General features: G+C 44.3%; 1 protein-coding gene across 8 annotated transcripts in view; it reads left to right on the top strand.

Annotated features, from left to right (window-relative positions):
* ZNF621 (zinc finger protein 621) overlaps nt 1–19,447 on the top strand; it is a 43,018-nt gene that overhangs the window by 5,266 nt on the left and 18,305 nt on the right. For 3 of the 8 annotated variants that reach the window (XM_036899351.2, XM_036899356.2, XM_036899355.2), the window contains 4 exons: nt 13,543–13,897; nt 14,247–14,351; nt 15,817–15,837; nt 15,942–17,959. In XM_036899351.2, the coding sequence (XP_036755246.2) occupies nt 13,543–13,897; nt 14,247–14,351; nt 15,817–15,837; nt 15,942–16,918 (1,458 nt within the window). In that variant the 3' untranslated portion in view covers nt 16,919–17,959. Of the gene's footprint in view, nt 1–11,028; nt 11,146–13,542; nt 13,898–14,246; nt 14,352–15,816; nt 15,838–15,941; nt 17,960–19,447 lie in introns of those variants that run through there. The other 5 variants (XM_036899357.2, XM_057497582.1, XM_057497581.1 and 2 more) reach the window with 5 other exon arrangements.

Here is a 19,447-nt window from a genome sequence, read left to right as displayed (position 1 = left end):
AGGGCCGATTAAAATTAGAAAGCAGGAGGGGCACGTGTCCCCAGCCCCCCTGCACCCCGCAACCCCCCGGCTCAGTCCTCCTTGGCACACTTCTTTAGCACAGCTCTCTACCAAGTTTGTGCAGTGGTTGCTGAGGACACTCAAGCAACTGAAGGCAGACCCCTGTAGTAATACTACACCGCTTAATCTGTTATGGAAAAACTTGAGAGGTCAATATTTTGTGGTAAACTGGCTGTTTAGTTAGTGCCTTTAGGGCCTGCTTGACCTTTTCATTCCTGTCCCTTTGTGCTTGGTTCTGGACTCCCCCCTATCAGACATTCTAATGTGGGTGAGGTAGGTCCAGCAGACAGTGGATTTCTTTCTTCCCCTAATTGCACAGTCTGGGTCTCATTTATTTATTGTTTTAGTTCAGTACCTTTCCCGTCTTTAAGGCAAAGGGTGGCCCTCTTCCTATCATAACATTTAGCAGGCGTTTAGGTATAGGCACTGACTCCAGTCCCCCATTCGACTTTATGCAACCACACCAAGGTTCCCCGGGAGTGAGGGGGAGGAAGGGGAGGGAAAGAAGGTATAAAAATAATATTACAGAGTGGTAGTGGGGAGATGCAGGAGAAACAGGTAAGCACGGGAAAACAACTTACAATTGCCCAATAGACAATAGGGCAACTTTTTGAGGAATAGTCCAGTCCAGGGGGTAATAGCAGAGAGTTCAATGCCGAGGATGAAAGATATCACTCCAGCGAGGGCCAGGATCCACAGCACACAGGGGTTTATTAGTCAGATGCTGAGGCAGAGAGGATTCTGGAGGTCTGGCTGGGCCTTCTACTGATGTATTTTTTTCGTCTGAATTATGGGCTTTTTTCACTCTGGAATGATGGACCCACGGAGTGATGCCTGCAACTTTGAGGGCAGTAGGAGTGGTTAGAGCAACAATGTGGGGGCCAGTCCACTGAGGTTTGAGGGGGTCCCTTTTTTAATCTTTGACTTAGACTGAGTCCCCAGCCTGGAAGGAATGTACTGGGGTCCCTAAGGAAATCAGGGCTCTTTCTATAGTGTATTGTTGCAGCTTATTTAGGGTGGCTCTTAAGGCTTGGAGATGTTCTCTTACTCCCTTATTTCCTATCTGGTGTAGGTTTCCTGGGGGGCTTCCTAGACACGGGTGAGGGTGTCCATACACTAATTCAAAAGGGGAAAAGCTTTGAGTCCCAGGTGTGCAGTGAGCACACAGGAGGGCAAGGGGCAGTAGGTCCGGCCATAGGAGGCCAGTTTCTTGGCAAAACTTAGCTAGGGTTCCCATGAGGGTGAGATTCATTTGCTTCACTTTCCATGAACTTTGTGGCCTGTATGCAGTGTGGAGTTTTTAGGTAATGTTGAGAGATTTACTGCATCTGCTACAAGGGCAGGTCTATTGTCACTGTGAATTGTAGACTGTAGGCTAAACTGAGGCACAATTTTTCTCAGGAGGACTTTGGCTACCTCCCAGCTTTATTCATTCTGTCCTGGTTGGGAAGGCTTTGACCCAGCCAGAGTATGTACACACTATTACTAGGATTTATCTGAGCCTTCTTGGATGAACATCTGTGAAGTCTATCTCAAGGTCTTCAAGGGGGGCAACTCCTGCTTTTTGGACACTGGGCAGGGGTCGTGGTGCAGATCGAGTGTTATTTCTGGCACAAGTCATGCCCTGCTCACTTAAGTGCTTGGCATAATGCTGGCAACTGGCTGATGAGTATTGCTTTTTTTTTTTTTTTTTTTAGGATGGCTCCTTCAGCTATGGCTCAGTCTTTTTCTTTTTTAGTGTGCTTGGGTGGAGGAGCTTCCACTGGGGGTGTTAGGACCATAATGAGAGAAGGAGCTTTATCTGTTTTTACTGGCCACTGTTTTAGCTGCTTTATCTGCTAGCTGGTTCCCCTGTGTTACAGGGTTGTTTTCCTTTAGATGTTCTTTGCAATGCACAATTGCTACTTTTTTATGTACGAAGAAATTGAAGGGCCTTTTTATATCTGGCAGGCTCAGGGCTGATGCCTGCTCTGAAGCAGCTTTTATTTCTAGGAAGGTGACTCTTGCCTCTTTTGTCCAGGCAGGGGGCTTTCAATCTGGCCCCCACAGGAGGCTGCAGAGGGGCCTAGCCATTGCTAAGAATCCAGGAATCCAGATTTTTGCAGAACCCGGTGGCCCCTAGGAATTCTTGCATGCCCCCACCTCGGCCAGGGCTGGCGCAAGGAGTCAATGATCATTTTCCTCTCTGGCCCTCGTGTCCTTTCTCCGTGGGTGTGGAGGAAGCCCAAGTACCAGACTTGCAGCTGGCAGATTTTTTGTGCCCTTCTTATGAGACTTGGTATCCTGAGTCTGACAGGAGTTGCAGGAGGGCCTTTCTGCTTTTTGCACAACTTTCTGGGTGTCACTGGCAAGGAGGAGATCATCTACATACTAGAGGAGGGCACAGCACGTGGCATCCCTCAGAAAGCTGTCAAGGTCTGCAGCCAGTGTCTCTCCAAAGAGAGTGGGTAAGTTCCTGAACTCTTGTGGAAGCTACATCTATGTTAACTGCATCTACCGCCCTCTATCCAGTTCAGTCTATCTAAAGGCAAACAGCTGGATTTGGGGGGCCAGCCAGAGGCAGAAAAAGGCATCTTTAAGTCTAGGCAAGTGAATCATTTGGTAGACTCTGGGATCTGGTTGAGGAGGGTGTACAGATTTGGAACCACGGGGTGTAAAGAAACAGTCACTTTGTTAATGGCTTGCAGGTCTTGAATAGGCCAGTACCCTCCTCCTGGCTTTTTGACTGATAGCGGGGTTTTCTAGGGCTACTGACAATTAGAATGCCTGCCTCTCTGAGTCTGATCATGTGTTCCTGCATGCCTGCTCTCGCCTCTTGTGAGAAGGGGTACTGCTGCTGTCTTTGTGGTTCCAAGAATAGTTGCAGTCTTTTTCACTGAAGGGGGCTACAGGGAGGGTGACCACAGAGTGTTCTGCCCTTGTGTCAACCATAAAATTCATATTTTGGACCCCCACTTTCATTTTGACCAGGGCTTATAGGTACTGAGTATTTCATACTTAATAAAAATGAAAAACCAAGGTAAAACAATTATGGCTGACACACTCATCTGAATGTTATCTTGATTTTGAAGGGGAACAAACACAAGCTGTTTCTCACCTCTTGAAAAAGAGCTTTTTGGGAATTATATTCCTTAAAATGTACACGAAGGGCCTGAATATCAACCTTTCATACTGTAAAAAAGGATTATGGATGCATGAGTGGCCATATTTTGAAGATCAAGTATTTCTTGTTGCCTACTATGTGGTAGGCCCTGGGACTTTTTGAGGATTAAAAGGAGTGCACATGTATAGTTTGGGAAATGGTTATATACAACATTAAATGCAATAAAGTATGTGCCCAAAGCCAAGACAGTGGAAAGGAAAAAAAAAAAAAGTCCTTGTCATTCTGAGTCTGCTCCTGCCAGGCCAGTGAGCCTTTCCCTATGGGGCTCCTCCTGGCAGCAACTGGGACTTTGGCTTGGTCGGGACATTCGTTCTTCTAATGCCCCTTCTCTTTACAGTAAGCACACTGGTCCCTGGCTGGGGGGGCCTAGGCCTCCCCCCGCTTGGTTGTCAGCTTTTCTCTGCCTTTTGGTCATCTATCTTTCTTTTAGTGTGGTTACCAGGAGACTGGCTTTTTTTCTTCATTTCTCTTTCAGCCTCTCTGTCAGCCTGAACCTCTCTGTTTAGATATACTTTGTTGGCAATTTTAATCAGCTGAGTGATATTCATCCTGGCAAAGCCTTTAAGTTTTGGAGCTTTTTTTCTGATGTCTGGGGCAGTTTGAGCTATGAATGAGGTGTTGACCATTTATTGGCTCCCTGGTGACTCAGGATTGAAGGGGGTATAGATACGATAAGCTTCACACAGTCTTTTTAAAAAAAAATTATTTAATTTATTTTGTTTTTATTTTGGTATCATTAATCTACAATTACATGAGCAACCTTATGGTTACTAGACTCCCCCCATCATCAAGTCTCCCCCACATACCCCATTACAGTCACTGTCCATTAGCGTAGTAAGATGCTACAGAATCACTACTTGTCTTCTCTGCATTGTACAGCCCTCCCCGTGCCTGCCAACCCCTATATTATGTCTGGTAATCGTAATGCCCCCTTTGCCCTCTTTTCCCTCCCTTCCCACCTATCCTCCCCGGTCCCTTTCTGTTTGGTAACTGCTAGTCCATTCTTGAGTTCTGTGATTCTGCTGATGTTTTGTTCCTTCAGTTTTTTTCTTTGTTCTTATGCTCCACAGATGAGTGAAATAATTTGATACTTACCTCTTTCTGCCTGGCTTATTTCACTGAGCATAATACCCTCTAGCTCCATCCATGTTGTTGCAAATGTTAGGATTTGTTTTCTTTTTATGGCTGAATAATATTCCATTGTGCGTATGTACCACATTTTTATCCATTCATCTACTGATGGACACTTAGGATGCTTCCATTTCTTGGCTATTGTAAATAGTGCTGTGATAAACATAGGGGTGCATCTGTCTTTTCCAAACTGGGCTGCTGCATTCTTAGGGTAAATTCCTAGGAGTGGAATTCCTCAGTCAAATGGTATTTCTATTTTGAGTTTTCTGAGGAACCTCCGTACTGCTTTCCACAATGGTTGAACTAATTTACATTCCCACCAGCAGTGTAGGAGGGTTCCCCTTTCTCCACATCCTTGCCAACATTTGTAGTTGTTTGTCTTTTGGATGTTGGCCATCCTTACTGGTGTGAGGTGATACCTCATTGTGGTTTTAATTTGCATTTCTCTGATGATTAGTGATGTGGAGCATCTTTTCATGTGCTTCTTGGCCATCTGAATTTCTTCTTTGGAGAAGTGTCTGTTCAGCTCCTCTGCCCATTTTTTAATTGGCTTATTTGCTTTTTGTTTGTTGAGGTGCATGAGCTCTTTATATATTTTGGATGTCAATCATTTATTGGATATGTCATTTATGAATATATTCTCCCATACTGTAAGATGCCTTTTTGTTCTATTGATGATGTCCTTTTTTTGTACAGAAGATTTTCAGCTTGATATAGTCCCACTTGTTCATCTTTGGTTTAGTTTCCCTTGCCTGGGGGAATATGTTCATGAAAAAGTTGCTCATGTTTATGTCCAAGAGAGTTTTGCCTGTGTTTTCTTCTAAGAGTCTTATGGATTCATGACTTACATTCAGGTCTTTGATCCATTTTGAATTTACTTTTGTGTATGGGGTTAGAGAATGATCCAGTTTCATTCTCTTACATGTAGCTGTCCAGTTTTGCCAACACCGGCTGTTGAAGAGGCTGTCATTTCCCCATTGTATTTCCTTGGCTCCTTTATCATATAGTAATTGACCGTATATGTTTGGGTTAATACCTGAACTCTCTGTTCTGTTCCACTGGTCTGTTCTTGTGCCAGTACCAAATTATCTTGATTACTGTGGCTTTGTAGTAGAGCTTGAGTTGGGAAGTGAGATCCCCCCTGCTTTATTCTTCCTTCTCAGGATTGCTTTGGCTATTCAGGGTCTTTTGTGGTTCCTTATGAATTTTAGAACTATTTTTTCCAGTTTGTTGAAGAATGTTGTTGGTATTATTATAGGAATTGCATTGAATCTGTAGATTGCTTTAGGCAGGATGGCCCTTTGGCAATATTAATTCTTCTTACCCAAGAGCATGGGATGAATTTCCATTTGTTAGTGTCCTCTTCAATTTCTCTTAAGAGTGTCTTGTAGTTTTCAGGATATAGGTCTTTCACTTCCTTGGTTAGGTTTATTCCTAGGTATTTTATTCTTTTTGATGCAATTGTGAATGGAATTGTTTTCCTGATTTCTCTTTCTGCTAGCTCATCATTAGTGTATAGGAAAGCCACAGATTTCTGTATATTAATTTTGTATCCTGCAACTTTGCTGAATTCAGATGTTCTAGTAGTTTTGGAGTGGATTCTTTAGGGTTTTTATGTACAATATCATGTCATCTGCAAATAGTGACAGTTTGACTTTTTCTTTACCAATATGGATGCCTTATATTTCTTTATGTTGTGTGATTGCCGTGGCTAGGACCTCCAGTACTATGTTGAATTACAGTGGGGAGAGTGGGCATCCCTGTCTTGTTCCCGATCTTAGATGAAAAGCTTTCAGCTTTTCGCTGTTCAGTATGATGTTGGCTGTGGGTTTATCATATATGGCCTTTATTATGTTGAGGTGGTTGCCCTTTATACCCATTTTGCTGAGAGTTTTTATCATGAATGGATGTTGAATTTTGTCGAATGCTTTTTCAGCATCTATGGAGATAATAATGTGGTTTTTGTCCTTCTTTTGTTTATGTGGTGGATGATGTTGATGGATTTTTGAATGTTGTACCGTCCTTGCATCCTTGGAATAAATCCTACTTGATCATGGTGGATGATCTTTTTGATGTATTTTTGAGTTTGGTTTGCTAATATTTTGTTGAGTAATTTTGCATCTATGTTCATTAGGGATATTGGTCTGTAATTTTCTTTTTTGGTGGGGTCTTTGCCTGGTTTTGGTATTAGAGTGATGCTGGCTTCATAGAATGAGTTTGGAAGTATTCCCTCCTCTTCTATTTTTTGGAAAACTTTAAGGAAAATGGGTATTATATCTTCTCTGTATGTCTGGTAAAATTCAGTGGTGAATCCATCTGGTCTGGGGGTTTTCCTCTTGGGTAGTTTTTTGATTACCAATTCAATTTTGTTGGTGGTAATTGGTCTGTTTAGATTTTCTGTTTCTTCCTTAGTCAGTCTTGGAAGGTTGTAGTTTTCTAGGAAGTTGTCTATTTCTTCTAGATTTCCCAGCTTGTTAGCATATATATTTTCATAGTATTCTCTAATAATTTTTTGTATTTTTGTGGTGTCCATTGTGATTTTTCCTTTCTCATTTCTGATTCTCTTTATGTGTGTAGATTCTCTTTTTCTCTTAATAAGTCTGGCTAGGGGTTTATTTATTTTGTTTATTTTCTCAAAGAACCAGCTATTGGTTTCATTGATTTTTTTCTATTGCTTCATTCTTCTCAATTTTATTTATTTCTTCTCTGATCTTAATTATGTCCCTCCTTCTGCTGACTTTGGGCCTCATTTATTCTTCTTTTTCCAATTTCAGCAATTGTGACTTTAGACTATTCATTTGGGATTGTTCTTCCTTCTTTAAATGGGCCTGGATTACAATATACTTTCCTCTCAGAACTGCCTTTGCTACATCCTACAGAAGTTGGGGCTTTGTTCTGTTTTTGTCATTTGTCTCCATATACTGCTTGATCTCTGTTTTAATTTGGTAATTGATCCATTGATTATTTAGGAGCATGTTGTTAAGCCTCCATGTGTTTGTGAGCCTTTTTGTTTTCTTTGTACAATTTATTTCTAGTTTTATACCTTTGTGATCTGTGAAGTTGGTTGGTAGAATTTCAGTCTTTGAATTTACTGAGGTTCTTTTTGTGGCCTAGTATATGGTCTATTCTGGAAAGTGTTCCATGTGCACTTGTGAAGAATGTGTATCCTGCTGCTTTTGTGTGTAGAGTTCTGTAGATGTCTGTTAGGTCCATCTGTTCTAGTGTGTTGTTCAGCGCCTCCCTGTCCTTACTTATTTTCTGTCTGGTTGATCTGTCCTTTGGAGTGAGTGGTGTGTTGAAATCTCCTGAAATGAATGCATTGCATTCGATTTCCTCCTTTAATTCTGTTAGTATTTGTTTCACATATGTCAGTGCTCATATTATGTTGGTGAGTGTTGGGTGCATAGATATTTATAATGGTTATATCCTCTTGTTGGACTGAGCCCTTTATCATTATGTAATGTCCTTCTTTATCTGTTGTTACTTTCTTTGTTTTGAAGTCTATTTTGTCTGATATAAGTACTGCAACACATGCTTTTTTCTCCCCATTGCATGAAATATCTTTTTCCATCCCTTCACTTTTAGTCTCTGTATATCTTTGGGTTTGAGGTAAGTCTCTTGTAAGCAGCATATAGATGTTCTTGCTTTTTTATCCATTCTATAACTGTGTCTTTTGATTGGTTCATTCAGTCCATTTACATTTAGGGTGATTATTGATACATCTGTACTTGTTGCCATTGCAGGCTTTGGATTCGTGGTTATCAAAAGTTCAAGGTTACCTTCTTTACTATCCATCTGACTTAACTCTCTTTTTACACTATTATAAACACAATCTGATGATTCTTTATTTCTCTCCCTTCTTAGTCTTCCTCCTCCATTGTTCATATGTTAGGTGTTTTATTCTGTACTCTTTTGTGTTTCATTTGAGTGTTTTTCTAGATAGTTGATTTTATTTTTTGCCTTTAGTTAGTATTTCATTGGTCTGCTTTCTTTACTGTGAGTTTATTTTCTCTGGTGACATCTATTTTGTTTTAGGAGTGCTTCCATCTTGAGCAGTCCCTTTAAAATACACTGTAGAGGTGGTTTGTGGGAGGCAAATTCCCTCAACTTTTGCTTGTCTGGAAATTGTTTACCTCCATCAAATTTAAATGGCAATATTGCTGGAAACAGTATTCTTGGTTCAAGGCCCTTCTGTTTCATTGCATTAAAAACATCATGCCATTGTCATCTGGCCTGTAAGCTTTCTGTTGAGAAGTCTGATAGCCTGATGGGTTTTCCTTTGTAGGTAATCTTTTTTCTCTCTCTGGCTGCCTTTAATGCTTAGTCCTTGTCTTTGATCTTTGCCATTTTAATTATTTTATATCTTGATGTTGTCCTCCTTTGGTTCCTTGTGTTTGGAGATCTGTGGGCGTCCGTGGTCTGAGTGACTATTTCCTTCTCTAACTTGGGGGAATTTTCATCAATTATTTCTTCAAAGACCCTACTATCCCTTTTTCTCTCTCTTCTTCTGGTACCCCTATAATGCCAATATTGTTCCGTTTGGATTGGTCACACAATTCTCCTAATATTCTTTCATTCCTAGAGATCCTTTTATCTCTCTCTGCCTCAGCTTCTCTGTATTCCTGTTCTCTGATTTCTATTCCATTAATAGTCTCTTGCACCTCACCCAGTCTGCTCTTAAATCCTTCCATTGTTGGTTTCATTTCTGTTGTCTCCCTCCAGACTTCATCCCTTAGCTCTTGCATATTTCTGTGCAGGTCCATCAGCATGGTTATGACTTTTATTTTGAATTCTTTTTCAGGAAGATTGGTTATATCTATCTCACCAGGCCCTCTGTCTGGAGTTGTCTGATTGATTTTTGACTGGACCAGATTCTTCTGCCTTTTCATGGTGATGGAAATGGTCACGGGCAGGTGCCACATTTGTCAGCTGGAAGAACAAAGTCCCTTCCTAGTTGTTGGTTGCCTTGCCCTTCTCCGCTGCCTGTGCTGGTTTCCCGCACACTGTCAGCAGACTCTGTGACAATCTCCTGAGCTGCCATGGGTGGCACCACCCTCTGGCTAGCCTAGAGCACTGTGGGGGGTTGCAGCCATGCCGGGTGTGTTCTCCTGTGAGAATGGCGCCCCTTCATTCATTCCGGACCTTGCTCCAGCTTCCGCTGCCTGTGCCGGTTACCTACACACCAGGAGCAAACTCTGAGATAATCTACTGAGTTGTCATGGGTGGGGCCACCCTCAGGCTAGCCTAGAGTGCTGCTGGGATTTACAGCCATGCTGAGTGTGTTCCCCTGCGAGAATGGCGCCCCTTCATTCCTTCTGGACCTTGCTCCAGCTTCCACTGCCTGTGCTGGTTACCCAAACACTGGGAGCAGACTCTGGGACAATCTCATGAGCTGCTGTGGGCAGGGTTGCCTTGGGCTATCCTGGAGCACTGCAATGAGTCCCAGCAGCCCCAGGTGTGTTCTCCTGTGAGAATGGTTCCCCTTTGTGCCTTCTGGACCTTGCTCCAGCTTCCACTGCCTGTCCTAGTTAGCTGTGCGCTGGGAGGAGACTCTGTGTGGTTGCTGTGGGCAGGGCCACTTTCCAGCTGCTCTGCAGCTGTAGCGGGTCAGCTGGTTTACTTGTAGTGCCACCTGGGGGTAACGAATGGCAGGCTGCTTAATGCCGTGAGGGGCTTCAGGGCTGCTTAACCCCCCAGGGTGTTAGTGGGCCCAAAGTTCCTCAAGATGCCCAGCCTGCTGGGCTCAGTGTGCTGGGATGATTTTGTTCAGCTGTTGACCCTTGTCCCTTTAAGCCTTTAAAAAGTGCCCGCTTTTCTTTTGTCCCAGGGGAGCCAGCTGTGGGGACCCGCTTGCAGTCTCCATCTCGGACCCTGCGCTTCTGTTTCTCTGATATCCAGCACACCATGCAATGTGTGTCTGTGCTCCCAGTGCAGATTACTAGGGCTGGTTATTTAGCAGTTCTGTGCTTCCACTCCCTCCCCCTCTGACTCTTTTCCTCCCTCCAGTGAGCTGGAGTGGGGGGAGTGCTCAGGTCCTGCCAGGTCACGGCTTTGTATCTTACCCTTTTTGTGAGATGCTGTGTTCTTGCAGATGTAGATATAGCCTAGCTGTTGTACTGTATCCTCTGGTTTCTCTTTTAGGAATAGTTGTATTTGTTGTATTTTCAAAAAATATATGTGGTTTTGGGAGGAGATTTCCACTGCCCTACTCACGCCACCATCTTGAGCTGGAACCTGTTCACACAGTCTTTCATAATAATCCTCAGGAGACTTTCCTGGTTGTTGAGTGACTGAAGAAACTTTGGTCATATTCATAGGCTTTTTGGACCTGACTTTGAACCCCTGGAGGAAGGCGTCGTGATATCGGTAGCTCTGGTGCTGTCCCTCAGGGGTAGTAAAGTCCCACTTGGGGTGCTCCTTGGGGACAGCAATTTCAGCCCATGCACCCCGACCAAGGACCCTGGCTGCCTCCTCTCTTCCATTGTGACCAGGGTGTGGAGAAGCTGTTAACAGTTTTTTAGGTTGGCTGATGGATTTGCAAGAAGAATTCTATGAGATCAACCAGGGCTTGTGGTTTTTCTGATGGGGTGTCAGTTGTGGAGAAGGGTTGATAGTAAAACATGGACTGGCTGGGCTGGATATTTATTTGGTCTCATATTTATTATGTCTTTCAGGCTCCAGCATGATATCTGAAGGGTAACTGCTCCTGGCCAAGAGTGCAGTCTGGCTGCTGGTCTGGGGGAGAGTGGGTCCACTGGTTCTGGAGTTGTCAGGGAGGCTGACAGCGGCGGGTATCAGGGACTGGGGGCTGGATGCTGACGGCCTTGAGGGCATATAAGGGGGCAATATTAGCTCTTCCTCTAGGTCACCAGCAAGCATCTGCGGAGGCTCAGGCTTCTGCTTATTCTTTGCAGGCTTCTTTGTTGAGGCAACTAAGACCCTACCCTGCCCCTGCCTGTTGCAAGCGAATCGCACCCAAGGGGGAAGAGTCTGAGCGATTCCTAACCATTAATATATGAGAACTGGTCAGGATGACCTGGATCTCCAGTGATGACCTGCCAGATCTGGGGGACTGTTGGGACATTTAGAGACCCTTCTGGCGGCCACCCTAAACTGAAGGTGGGCCATTCAGAATCAAACAGGGCCTTTAACCTGCCAGGAGTTAATTTCACTCTGTAATATTCTGAAAATCCTTCCTGAGATTCTTGATCATAGTGCCAAAGACTGTGGGTATACTATGCCCTGACCCCATGACGTGTCTGTGGACGGTGCTGCAACAAGGGAGGGGTGCCTCCTCTAGAGAGGAGGCCAGTCAGATGTCCGTCCGTTCGCACTCCTCGTGGAGACTTTGCTCAGCCTTGACTAAGGTGCACCTGTATAAGTCCCGGGCCAGTTCACCCAAAGCTGAATCACTGTTATGTCATGGCGGCTGTCCGTGAATGCAGATGAGGGCCCACTCAGATTCCGTAACACAGGTCGTGGAATCACAGATTCAGTGGAGACTGAATGACTTCAGCCTTCCTGCACGCGTGTGCACGTGCGCATGCGCGCGCGCGCACACACACACACACACACACACACACACACACACACAGGCAGACCAGAGTTTAAACATCCCCCCACTGGGAACGTCTACCTGTGAGACTTCTAAGAAGTCTCCAGGAGGTAATCAGGCTCCCCTTCCACCCCAACAGGTGGGACTGGCTGGGTCAGGCACCCCAGGGCCTTACCGGATTCGACGTCAGAACCAGGTCCTCACCTGCCAAGCCTCCTTGAGTCCGGTGGGAACAGTGGAGTGGGGCTGGCCCAGGTGACTGGGTGGGAGACTGCTGAGGGAGCAGGCAGGGCATGCCTTCTCCCTTGTGATTGCCCATTCCCTCACCACCCCACCGTTTGCCCCAAACCAGTGGCAACAAAGGGGCAGCGCAATTGGTTTTCCTGAGCAGGGAACCAAATGTTATGAAAAATACTGAAAAAATCTGGACTGGATCACTGACAGAAGAAGCAAATGGTACTCAGAGCTCTTGAAGTGAGGTTTTATTTCACAGTGGCAGGCTCACTGGGGAGTAATCTCCCAAAAGTCTGAGCCCCGAACAAAGGCAAACGGAGCAACATATATCTTTCTGCTTCTGTATCTGTAACATTCCTACGTGCACATTAAGCGAGCAGCCAAGGGGGAGGGAGTTTAGGAAGTAAGTGCCTGGCAGAGCGGGGAGTGAAGGGGAGGGGGAAGTTAAGGGAGTTTCTGTTGTCTTTGCTAAGAGTAGCAGCAGGGAGCCACCTGGGTTAGACTGCTGTCCTTGTAAGTCTTTCCCTATCATCATTTTAGGCTAAGTAATTAATCTTTCTGAACCCTAGTTTCATCATTTGAAAAATGGGAGTAATAATTCCTACTTCATATATGTGTTATAAAAGGTAAATTAAATACATGATTTAAAGTACCCACCTACAAACCTGGTGCTGGGGACTGATGTGAACAAGTATTAGCTCCTTTCACTTCTGGAAAGATGAAGACTCCAGGAGGAGAGCGAGCAGCACACCTTGGCAGGGGTGTTTGTGGAGCTCAAGACTGGGAGATGGTAGGGACAGGACACTGCTGACCTTATTTAAAGGTGATTCAGAGAAGAGGCCAGAAGAGGCAGGATGCAAGTTTCCTTTAAGAGAGCTGGCTAGAAAGATTAAAAGTATAAAAATAAATTTGCAAAATGCTGGGAATATTTCTAAGGAATCGCACCTCTGTGTGTTGTGGAAGATGTTTCGGGAAAGACCAAGGAGAAGCCAGGAACAGAGAACAAATGGGGCTGTGTGTGTATACTTTGAATGGGTGGAGACAGAGTGAGTGGCAGCTGCCTCAAGTGATTGGTGTAAGGAAATGAGGCGACAGGATTATGGAGTGCATGATGGTAGTGGGTGCCAGAGGGGCAGATCCATGGAGCCAGGAACGTAGGATGTGGTGTTCCTGGCCATGCAGATGGGAGGACGCTGGGGTTCTCCATTTGGAAGTGGGAACATTGGCTGAGGGCTGGCCTTTCTGTTGGGTGCTGGGGCCTCTTCTCACTAGAGCAGACTTGGTCTCCACGGAGCTCAGAGTTGCAGGCCCTGGCAAGTCCATGTCTTCCCTGCAGCTCAGGCTGCCCTGCCCTCGTCTGCCCCTCACCTGGAACCTGAATAGGTACCTCTTGTTTCAGGAGACAGTGACCTTTGAGGATGTGGCCGTGTACTTCACCCAGAGTCAGTGGGCCAGCCTGAACCCTGTGCAGAGGGCCCTGTACAGGGAGGTGATGCTGGAGAATTATGCAAACGTGGCTTCCCTGGGTAAGGTCTCTCAGCGACCCTTTGTGATAGTTTGGTGCCTTCCTCAGAATTTCATAGGATTCGAGAAGTCTGTAGGTTTGACTCTAAAGGTTCTGCAGTCACCAGCCTCTGGAGATGCTGGGCGAGGAAACCCCTGGTTCCCTTTGGTTTTGAAATTGGAGTTGCTGACACCCCAGGGAAGGGAGTTGTTCTGGGCCCCGGGGAACAGCACTCTTCCTGGTGCTCTAGGTGAGTCCTTTGTTCCTCCAGCCTCCTTGGTTCTGGGGATGTTGGCCCTCCCTTTGTGCTGGAGCCTCCCAGCACATCAGTACATGTATTCGTCATGAGGTACTGCCTTTCTGCTGCATCAGGCTGAGGTTGCACTTTCTTCCTGAGGATGATTGCTGTCGCCCTGGCCTTGCCTTGGAGCACAGTGTAGAGCCTTTCCTCAGAACCCCTGGGTAGCTCACTTGGTCTTCTGGACATTCCATTTCTCTCCCCTCCCCAAACAGTCCATTAGGAGGTGAGCCAAGAGAGATGTTAGGAACCATCTGAATGTTTCCCCTTAACTTGTCTTTTCTTTTTCCTGCTGGAGTAGCCTTTCCATTCCCCAGGCCTGTTCTGGTCTCCCAGCTGGAGAGAGAGGAAGCACCGTGGGGCCCAGATCCCTGGGAAGCTGAGATTCCGAGAGGCCTCCGTCCGGGTGAGTGAGAGAGCCTAGAGGCTTCTGGTTTTGTGTCTCCGGTCTGCCGGAGATGTTTCTTTGGCAGCAGAGAACAAGGCCCCTGTTGTTCATGAGGCAGCACTCCATGCACTCTGACCTCTCCCCACTTCTAGCCCGAGCCTGGTAAGTCCCGAGAGTGGAGGCTGCGCTGTGTCTCCACATACACGGCTATCCTCCCACAGAAAAGCTGTGACTCAGTAGCTCCTAAACCACTTCTTTTCTTACTTGCCAGTGAAAATATTTGATCTTATGCCAGTTTTCTTTGCAAAACATTGGGGTGTCAGCCATATTTCAAGGAAAACACGATATTGTGGGTCAAACTGATTTATTTGTGCCACACCTGTAAGTTTTGTTTTTAGGCTTTCAGCAATGAAAATAATTCCTTTATTGTGCCTTTTTGGTATCTAAATCACCTAAAAGGTCTCTGTGCCAAGATCTTTGGGTCTACCTTGTATTTTCTTAAATGGAGCTGTAGAGGAAAGGGCATGGGCTGGTACCCCACCAGTTCACCCAATACACACACACACAGGGCCTAGAATTTCTCTGAGACTGCTTATTAGTCCTGGGAACTTTGATTGCTTGGGTTTTTTTTTCTTTTTGAAAGAAAGTTTCCAGGCCTCACTTCTTACATGTACTGTGGCTTTGTAGATGGTGGTTCTTTTAGCATTAGTAGCTCTCCAGTTCAACCTGTGTTCCAGCTGACTTCCGGGAAGAAATAATCATTTATCCCAGAATATTAAAAAGTAGAATTATTAAATCATTATTTAGAATTTGGAATTTGGGGTGGCTTCCTGGCTCACAGGTGGGGCTCTGAGGTATGTGTTTTCCTAGTTTGTGCTTTTAAGCCTGCTAGACCTCCTGTGGAGCTCGGGCTGCTAATCTGTTTCCCCTAGAGTCTCACTGAATTTTTTTTTCTTGCTCTCTTTTGTTTCCACTTCTTGCTGATCCCTCTTATCTTTCCCATTATTTCCCCTCCTGCCTTCTTTATTTCCCATTCTTGAAATTCTCATTCTCATTTAGTTTGCCTTGGTTCATTTCCCAGCCTTCCTCATAGGAAGCACTTCCTGGTCTATTTCTATTGCCATCACTTTTCCAGCTGTATGTTATTACAGTTGACCCTTGAACAACACAGTTTTGAACTGCATAGGCCCACTTATACACAGAATTTTTTCAATAAATATATTGGACAATTTTGGGGGGATTTATTATTGTTTAAAAAATATTTTCTGTAGCTTACTTCTTTGTAAGAATGCAGTATATAATATACAAAATATATGTTCATAGACTGCTTATATTATTGGTGAGCCTTCTGTTTAGCAGTAAGCTATTAATAGTTAAATTTGGAGGAAGTCAAAAATTATATGTGGATTTTTGGGGCCTGTAACCCCCCATGTTGTTCAAGGTTCAACTTTTTTTTCTTTTTCTCTCTTATTTTCCTTTATAGATGCATGTGGCTATTTCATGGGTATGTTTTTTAAAATCACATTTTTCAAGAGAAATTTAGGATCACTGGATCCTGCTTTCTTTTCCAGTTCAGTAACTAGGAACACTTGTGGTTTTTTTGGTCAGGTGCTAGGTCCTGGATCAAGACTGAAGAGCCAGCTGTGAAGCAGGAAGGCTCTGAGGAATCAGAGTCGGGCAGAAGGCCAGTAGGAGGACTTCTCAGGAATGTTTCTCAGCACTTCGATTTTAAAAGCAAGGCAATGTGGCAGACTTTCAGTCTAAATCCAAATCTGGTACTTCGAGGTGGAATGGAGTTCTATGAATGTAAAGAATGTGGGAAAACCTTCAGACATAATTCATGGCTTATTCGACATCAGATAAGTCATACTGGAGAAAAGCCCTTCAAGTGTAAGGAATGTGGCAAAGCTTTCAAGTCCAGCTATGACTGTATTGTACATGAGAAAAATCACATTGGAAAAGGGTCCTGTGACTCTAAGGGGTGTGGCAAAGGTTTGAGGTCTGACACGTCCTTGACTCAACATCAAAGCATCCACACTGGAGAGAAACCCTATGAATGTAAGGAGTGTTGGAAAGCTTTTGGTTATAGGTCACTTTTTATTGTCCATCAGCGAATTCATAGTGGGGAGAAACCCTACCAATGTAAGGTGTGTGGCAAGGCTTTCACTCAGAAGATAGCCTCCATTCAGCATCAGAGAGTTCATACTGGAGAGAAGCCCTACGAGTGTAAGGTGTGTGGGAAAACCTTCAAGTGGTACAGCAGCTTTGTTCAGCATCAGAAATTGCACCCTATAGAGAAAAACCACAGCAAGGTTCTTGGACCTTCCCCCCTGAGCCCACAGTGCCCCTCTTCAGCCTTATCCCCTGTTTCTCTCCAGGGTCTAGGCGCTGATCCCACTATGTCTGTGCCTTCACTGACCTTTCCAAATGCTGTGCTCATTCCTGCCTCTGGGCCTTTGTTCATGCTGTTGCCCACATCAGGAATATCTTCTTCACCTGTCCAAACAGTACGTGTTTTCCAGGGCCTTGCTCCTTCTGTGAAGCCTTCCCCAGTTATTCTGACTCCTCCTCCTCACTCCTCCTAAGCTTTGTCTTCGTGCTTTTCTGCTCAGCAAATGTGCAACCTAATTTGAATTTCATTTGTATTTTTTCTCACCTTACACATATTACAACTGTTCTGGCATAACTCCTTATAATCCATGTATATTTAAAGGCTAGATTTACATAATACATTCTGTTTTCTTTTGGAAAATGGAAGTACTTGACCTTTGCATTGGCCCCTTTCAGAATCTGACAGTAATGGCTGTATCTGCGTGTGGGTGTGCTCAAGTTAGAAATGCTGGTATGACCCTTTGTTGTGTAGAGAAGCTTCGGAGGGAGGATATCCCTGTATTAGGCCATTGTAATTAGAGAGATGCAGCTGGAAGAACCAGAGATGGCATGCAGGAACTGGGAGCAGAGAATGGGAATAAGCTTCCTACAATGGACTTTAGAAATTAATGCATATTGTTCAGTGGGCCAAATGGTTCATTAATACAATTGAGTCACATTGACCTTGGCATGGATCATTGAGGATCTCATCTGCTGATGGAAAAGATCACGTGAGATAACCAGTGAAGAATGATATGTGCAAAGTGATAGAAATCATCTACATGGTAGCAATTATGTCTTAAAATAGGAAGTGTTTTTCATTTTCTTCTTTAGTTTTGCTCTTGATGTTTAGCTGGTTCTTTTTAATTTCAGTTTCCTAAGTATGTGTCAAAGCATTCATCTTTCTTTCATCTGTTGTGTACATTTGTCCTGGTGGGTGTTCTGGTTTTCTTCTTGCAGGCACTGGCTTCTACATTGAATATTCTCCAGACAGCGTGAATCGTAAATATGAATTTGTGAATTGCTAAAGAAATAGGAGCAACAGTGTAAAGCCAACTTGGGGGAAATCTGAATTAGGATCCAAAATTGTTCTTAGGAATAAAGGGGCTGTGGGTCAATGGATTGCTCTTGGCTTTGATCTTGATGAACATTCTTTTACATCTGGGCCAAAAGACTCTGAAGTAATTTCTGGAATAATAACCTGCATTATGCATTATTAGCATTAATATAAAATAAATCCTTAAGAATTGGTGAAAGGGGCGATAAATGTTTTTTTCTTTTAAGTTGCTTTTGCTGCCTAGAAGTCTCTCCATAACAATGAACAGAAAAACCTTTAAATTAGTGGTTCTTAAACCTTACAGGTGTCTGAATAACCTGGTGTGTTGAATAACATTGGTGTAAAAAGAGTAATTTCCTGGCCTAACTCCCAGAAATTCTAATTGTGGATATGTGGTGATGCCTAAACCTTTAGTGTGGACCATAGTTTGAGAGAATGCTTTAGCATGAAATACTATGAGCTATTTAGAGGCATTGATAAAGGGTTTGAGAGAAACCACCTTATTTCACAGTGGATCTTCAGAGACCTCTAAAAGTAATTTGGGTGGTGTTAGTTTAGAACAAGAGAGAAAAGCAAGTGAAATATGGACAGTAGGGATAAAAAGAGGCAAAGAAGTCTGATGTGGCTGTGAAGAGTTTTCAAGGTCTCCACTGGCAGAAGGATTTTGGGGGTTGACATTGGCTGCTGTCGCCAGTGGGTTTCAGCCCCAAGCAAGTTCACTATGGATTCAGTGTGACCAAAGAAACTGACAGCAAAACGTTCTTGGGGGTGAAAGGGTTTATTACCCGGCTTGTTCTCCCGGAGGTAGATTGAGCACCAGCGTCTCTGCCTCTGCCCAGAGCACTGGGCCGAGCTCTCTATAGAGCACAATAATAGCTTATTGCCTAAAGGTGTGGAAGCGGTAGCCTAGCAACAGGCCAGTTACATCATCAGGTGGCTTAAGTTCCGTGAGGATCCTGGCCATAGGAACCCCAACTTCCCCACACTCCATCCCGCCAGGATTCTCACCTTACAATCTACATGCTTTCAATCTTCCTCAGTGGTCCCTGTGTGAGAAAGCTTGAGCACTGTAACCGGATTCCACAATAGCAAGAGAGGATAACAACAACTTAGAGATAATAAAAATTAAGATACAGCAAGATTTTGATACAGCTAACAAAAATTATAATAATCGTCAAGCCAGAGCAGGTTCCTAATAACAAAAGTTATAATAATCCTCAAACCAGAGGAAGTTCTCAATCGACAAAGACTTTAGAGGCAATACGACACATATTTTAATGCTACCAACATAGGCAAATCTTGTCCATCAGGTAGGATGCATGCAAGAGAGCGGTCCTGTGATAGGAGTGTAGCAGGAAGGTGGTCTCTTCCAGGTCTAGTATATCATACTTTTACTCCTTTCCCTGTGCGGGTTACTGAAGGGTCTATATATAGTGCTACTGGAGGTGCATGCACTGGCCATAATGATAAAACAAAACTCCCTGATATGATGCTCCTACCTTCTGGCCATTCAGGATATACTACTGTGACCTTTGACGGCCACTCTGCTGTTATGCCAGGAATACACAGGAGGTCAGCTTCCAGGCCTTGTCCCCAAGGTGCCAGGAGAGCCAGCCATCGTTTGTCTGTGTCGAAAGGTCCAAGGCCACATCCACTCAATAGAGTCTCCAGGGTTTAGTGCAGTTAG

This window comes from Manis pentadactyla, chromosome 1 (genome assembly GCF_030020395.1).
Source record: "Manis pentadactyla isolate mManPen7 chromosome 1, mManPen7.hap1, whole genome shotgun sequence".
Taxonomy (NCBI): Eukaryota; Metazoa; Chordata; class Mammalia; order Pholidota; family Manidae; genus Manis; species Manis pentadactyla.
The sequence above is the reverse complement of the archived record's forward strand: the minus strand, read 5'-3'. Positions and strand labels throughout refer to the sequence as shown.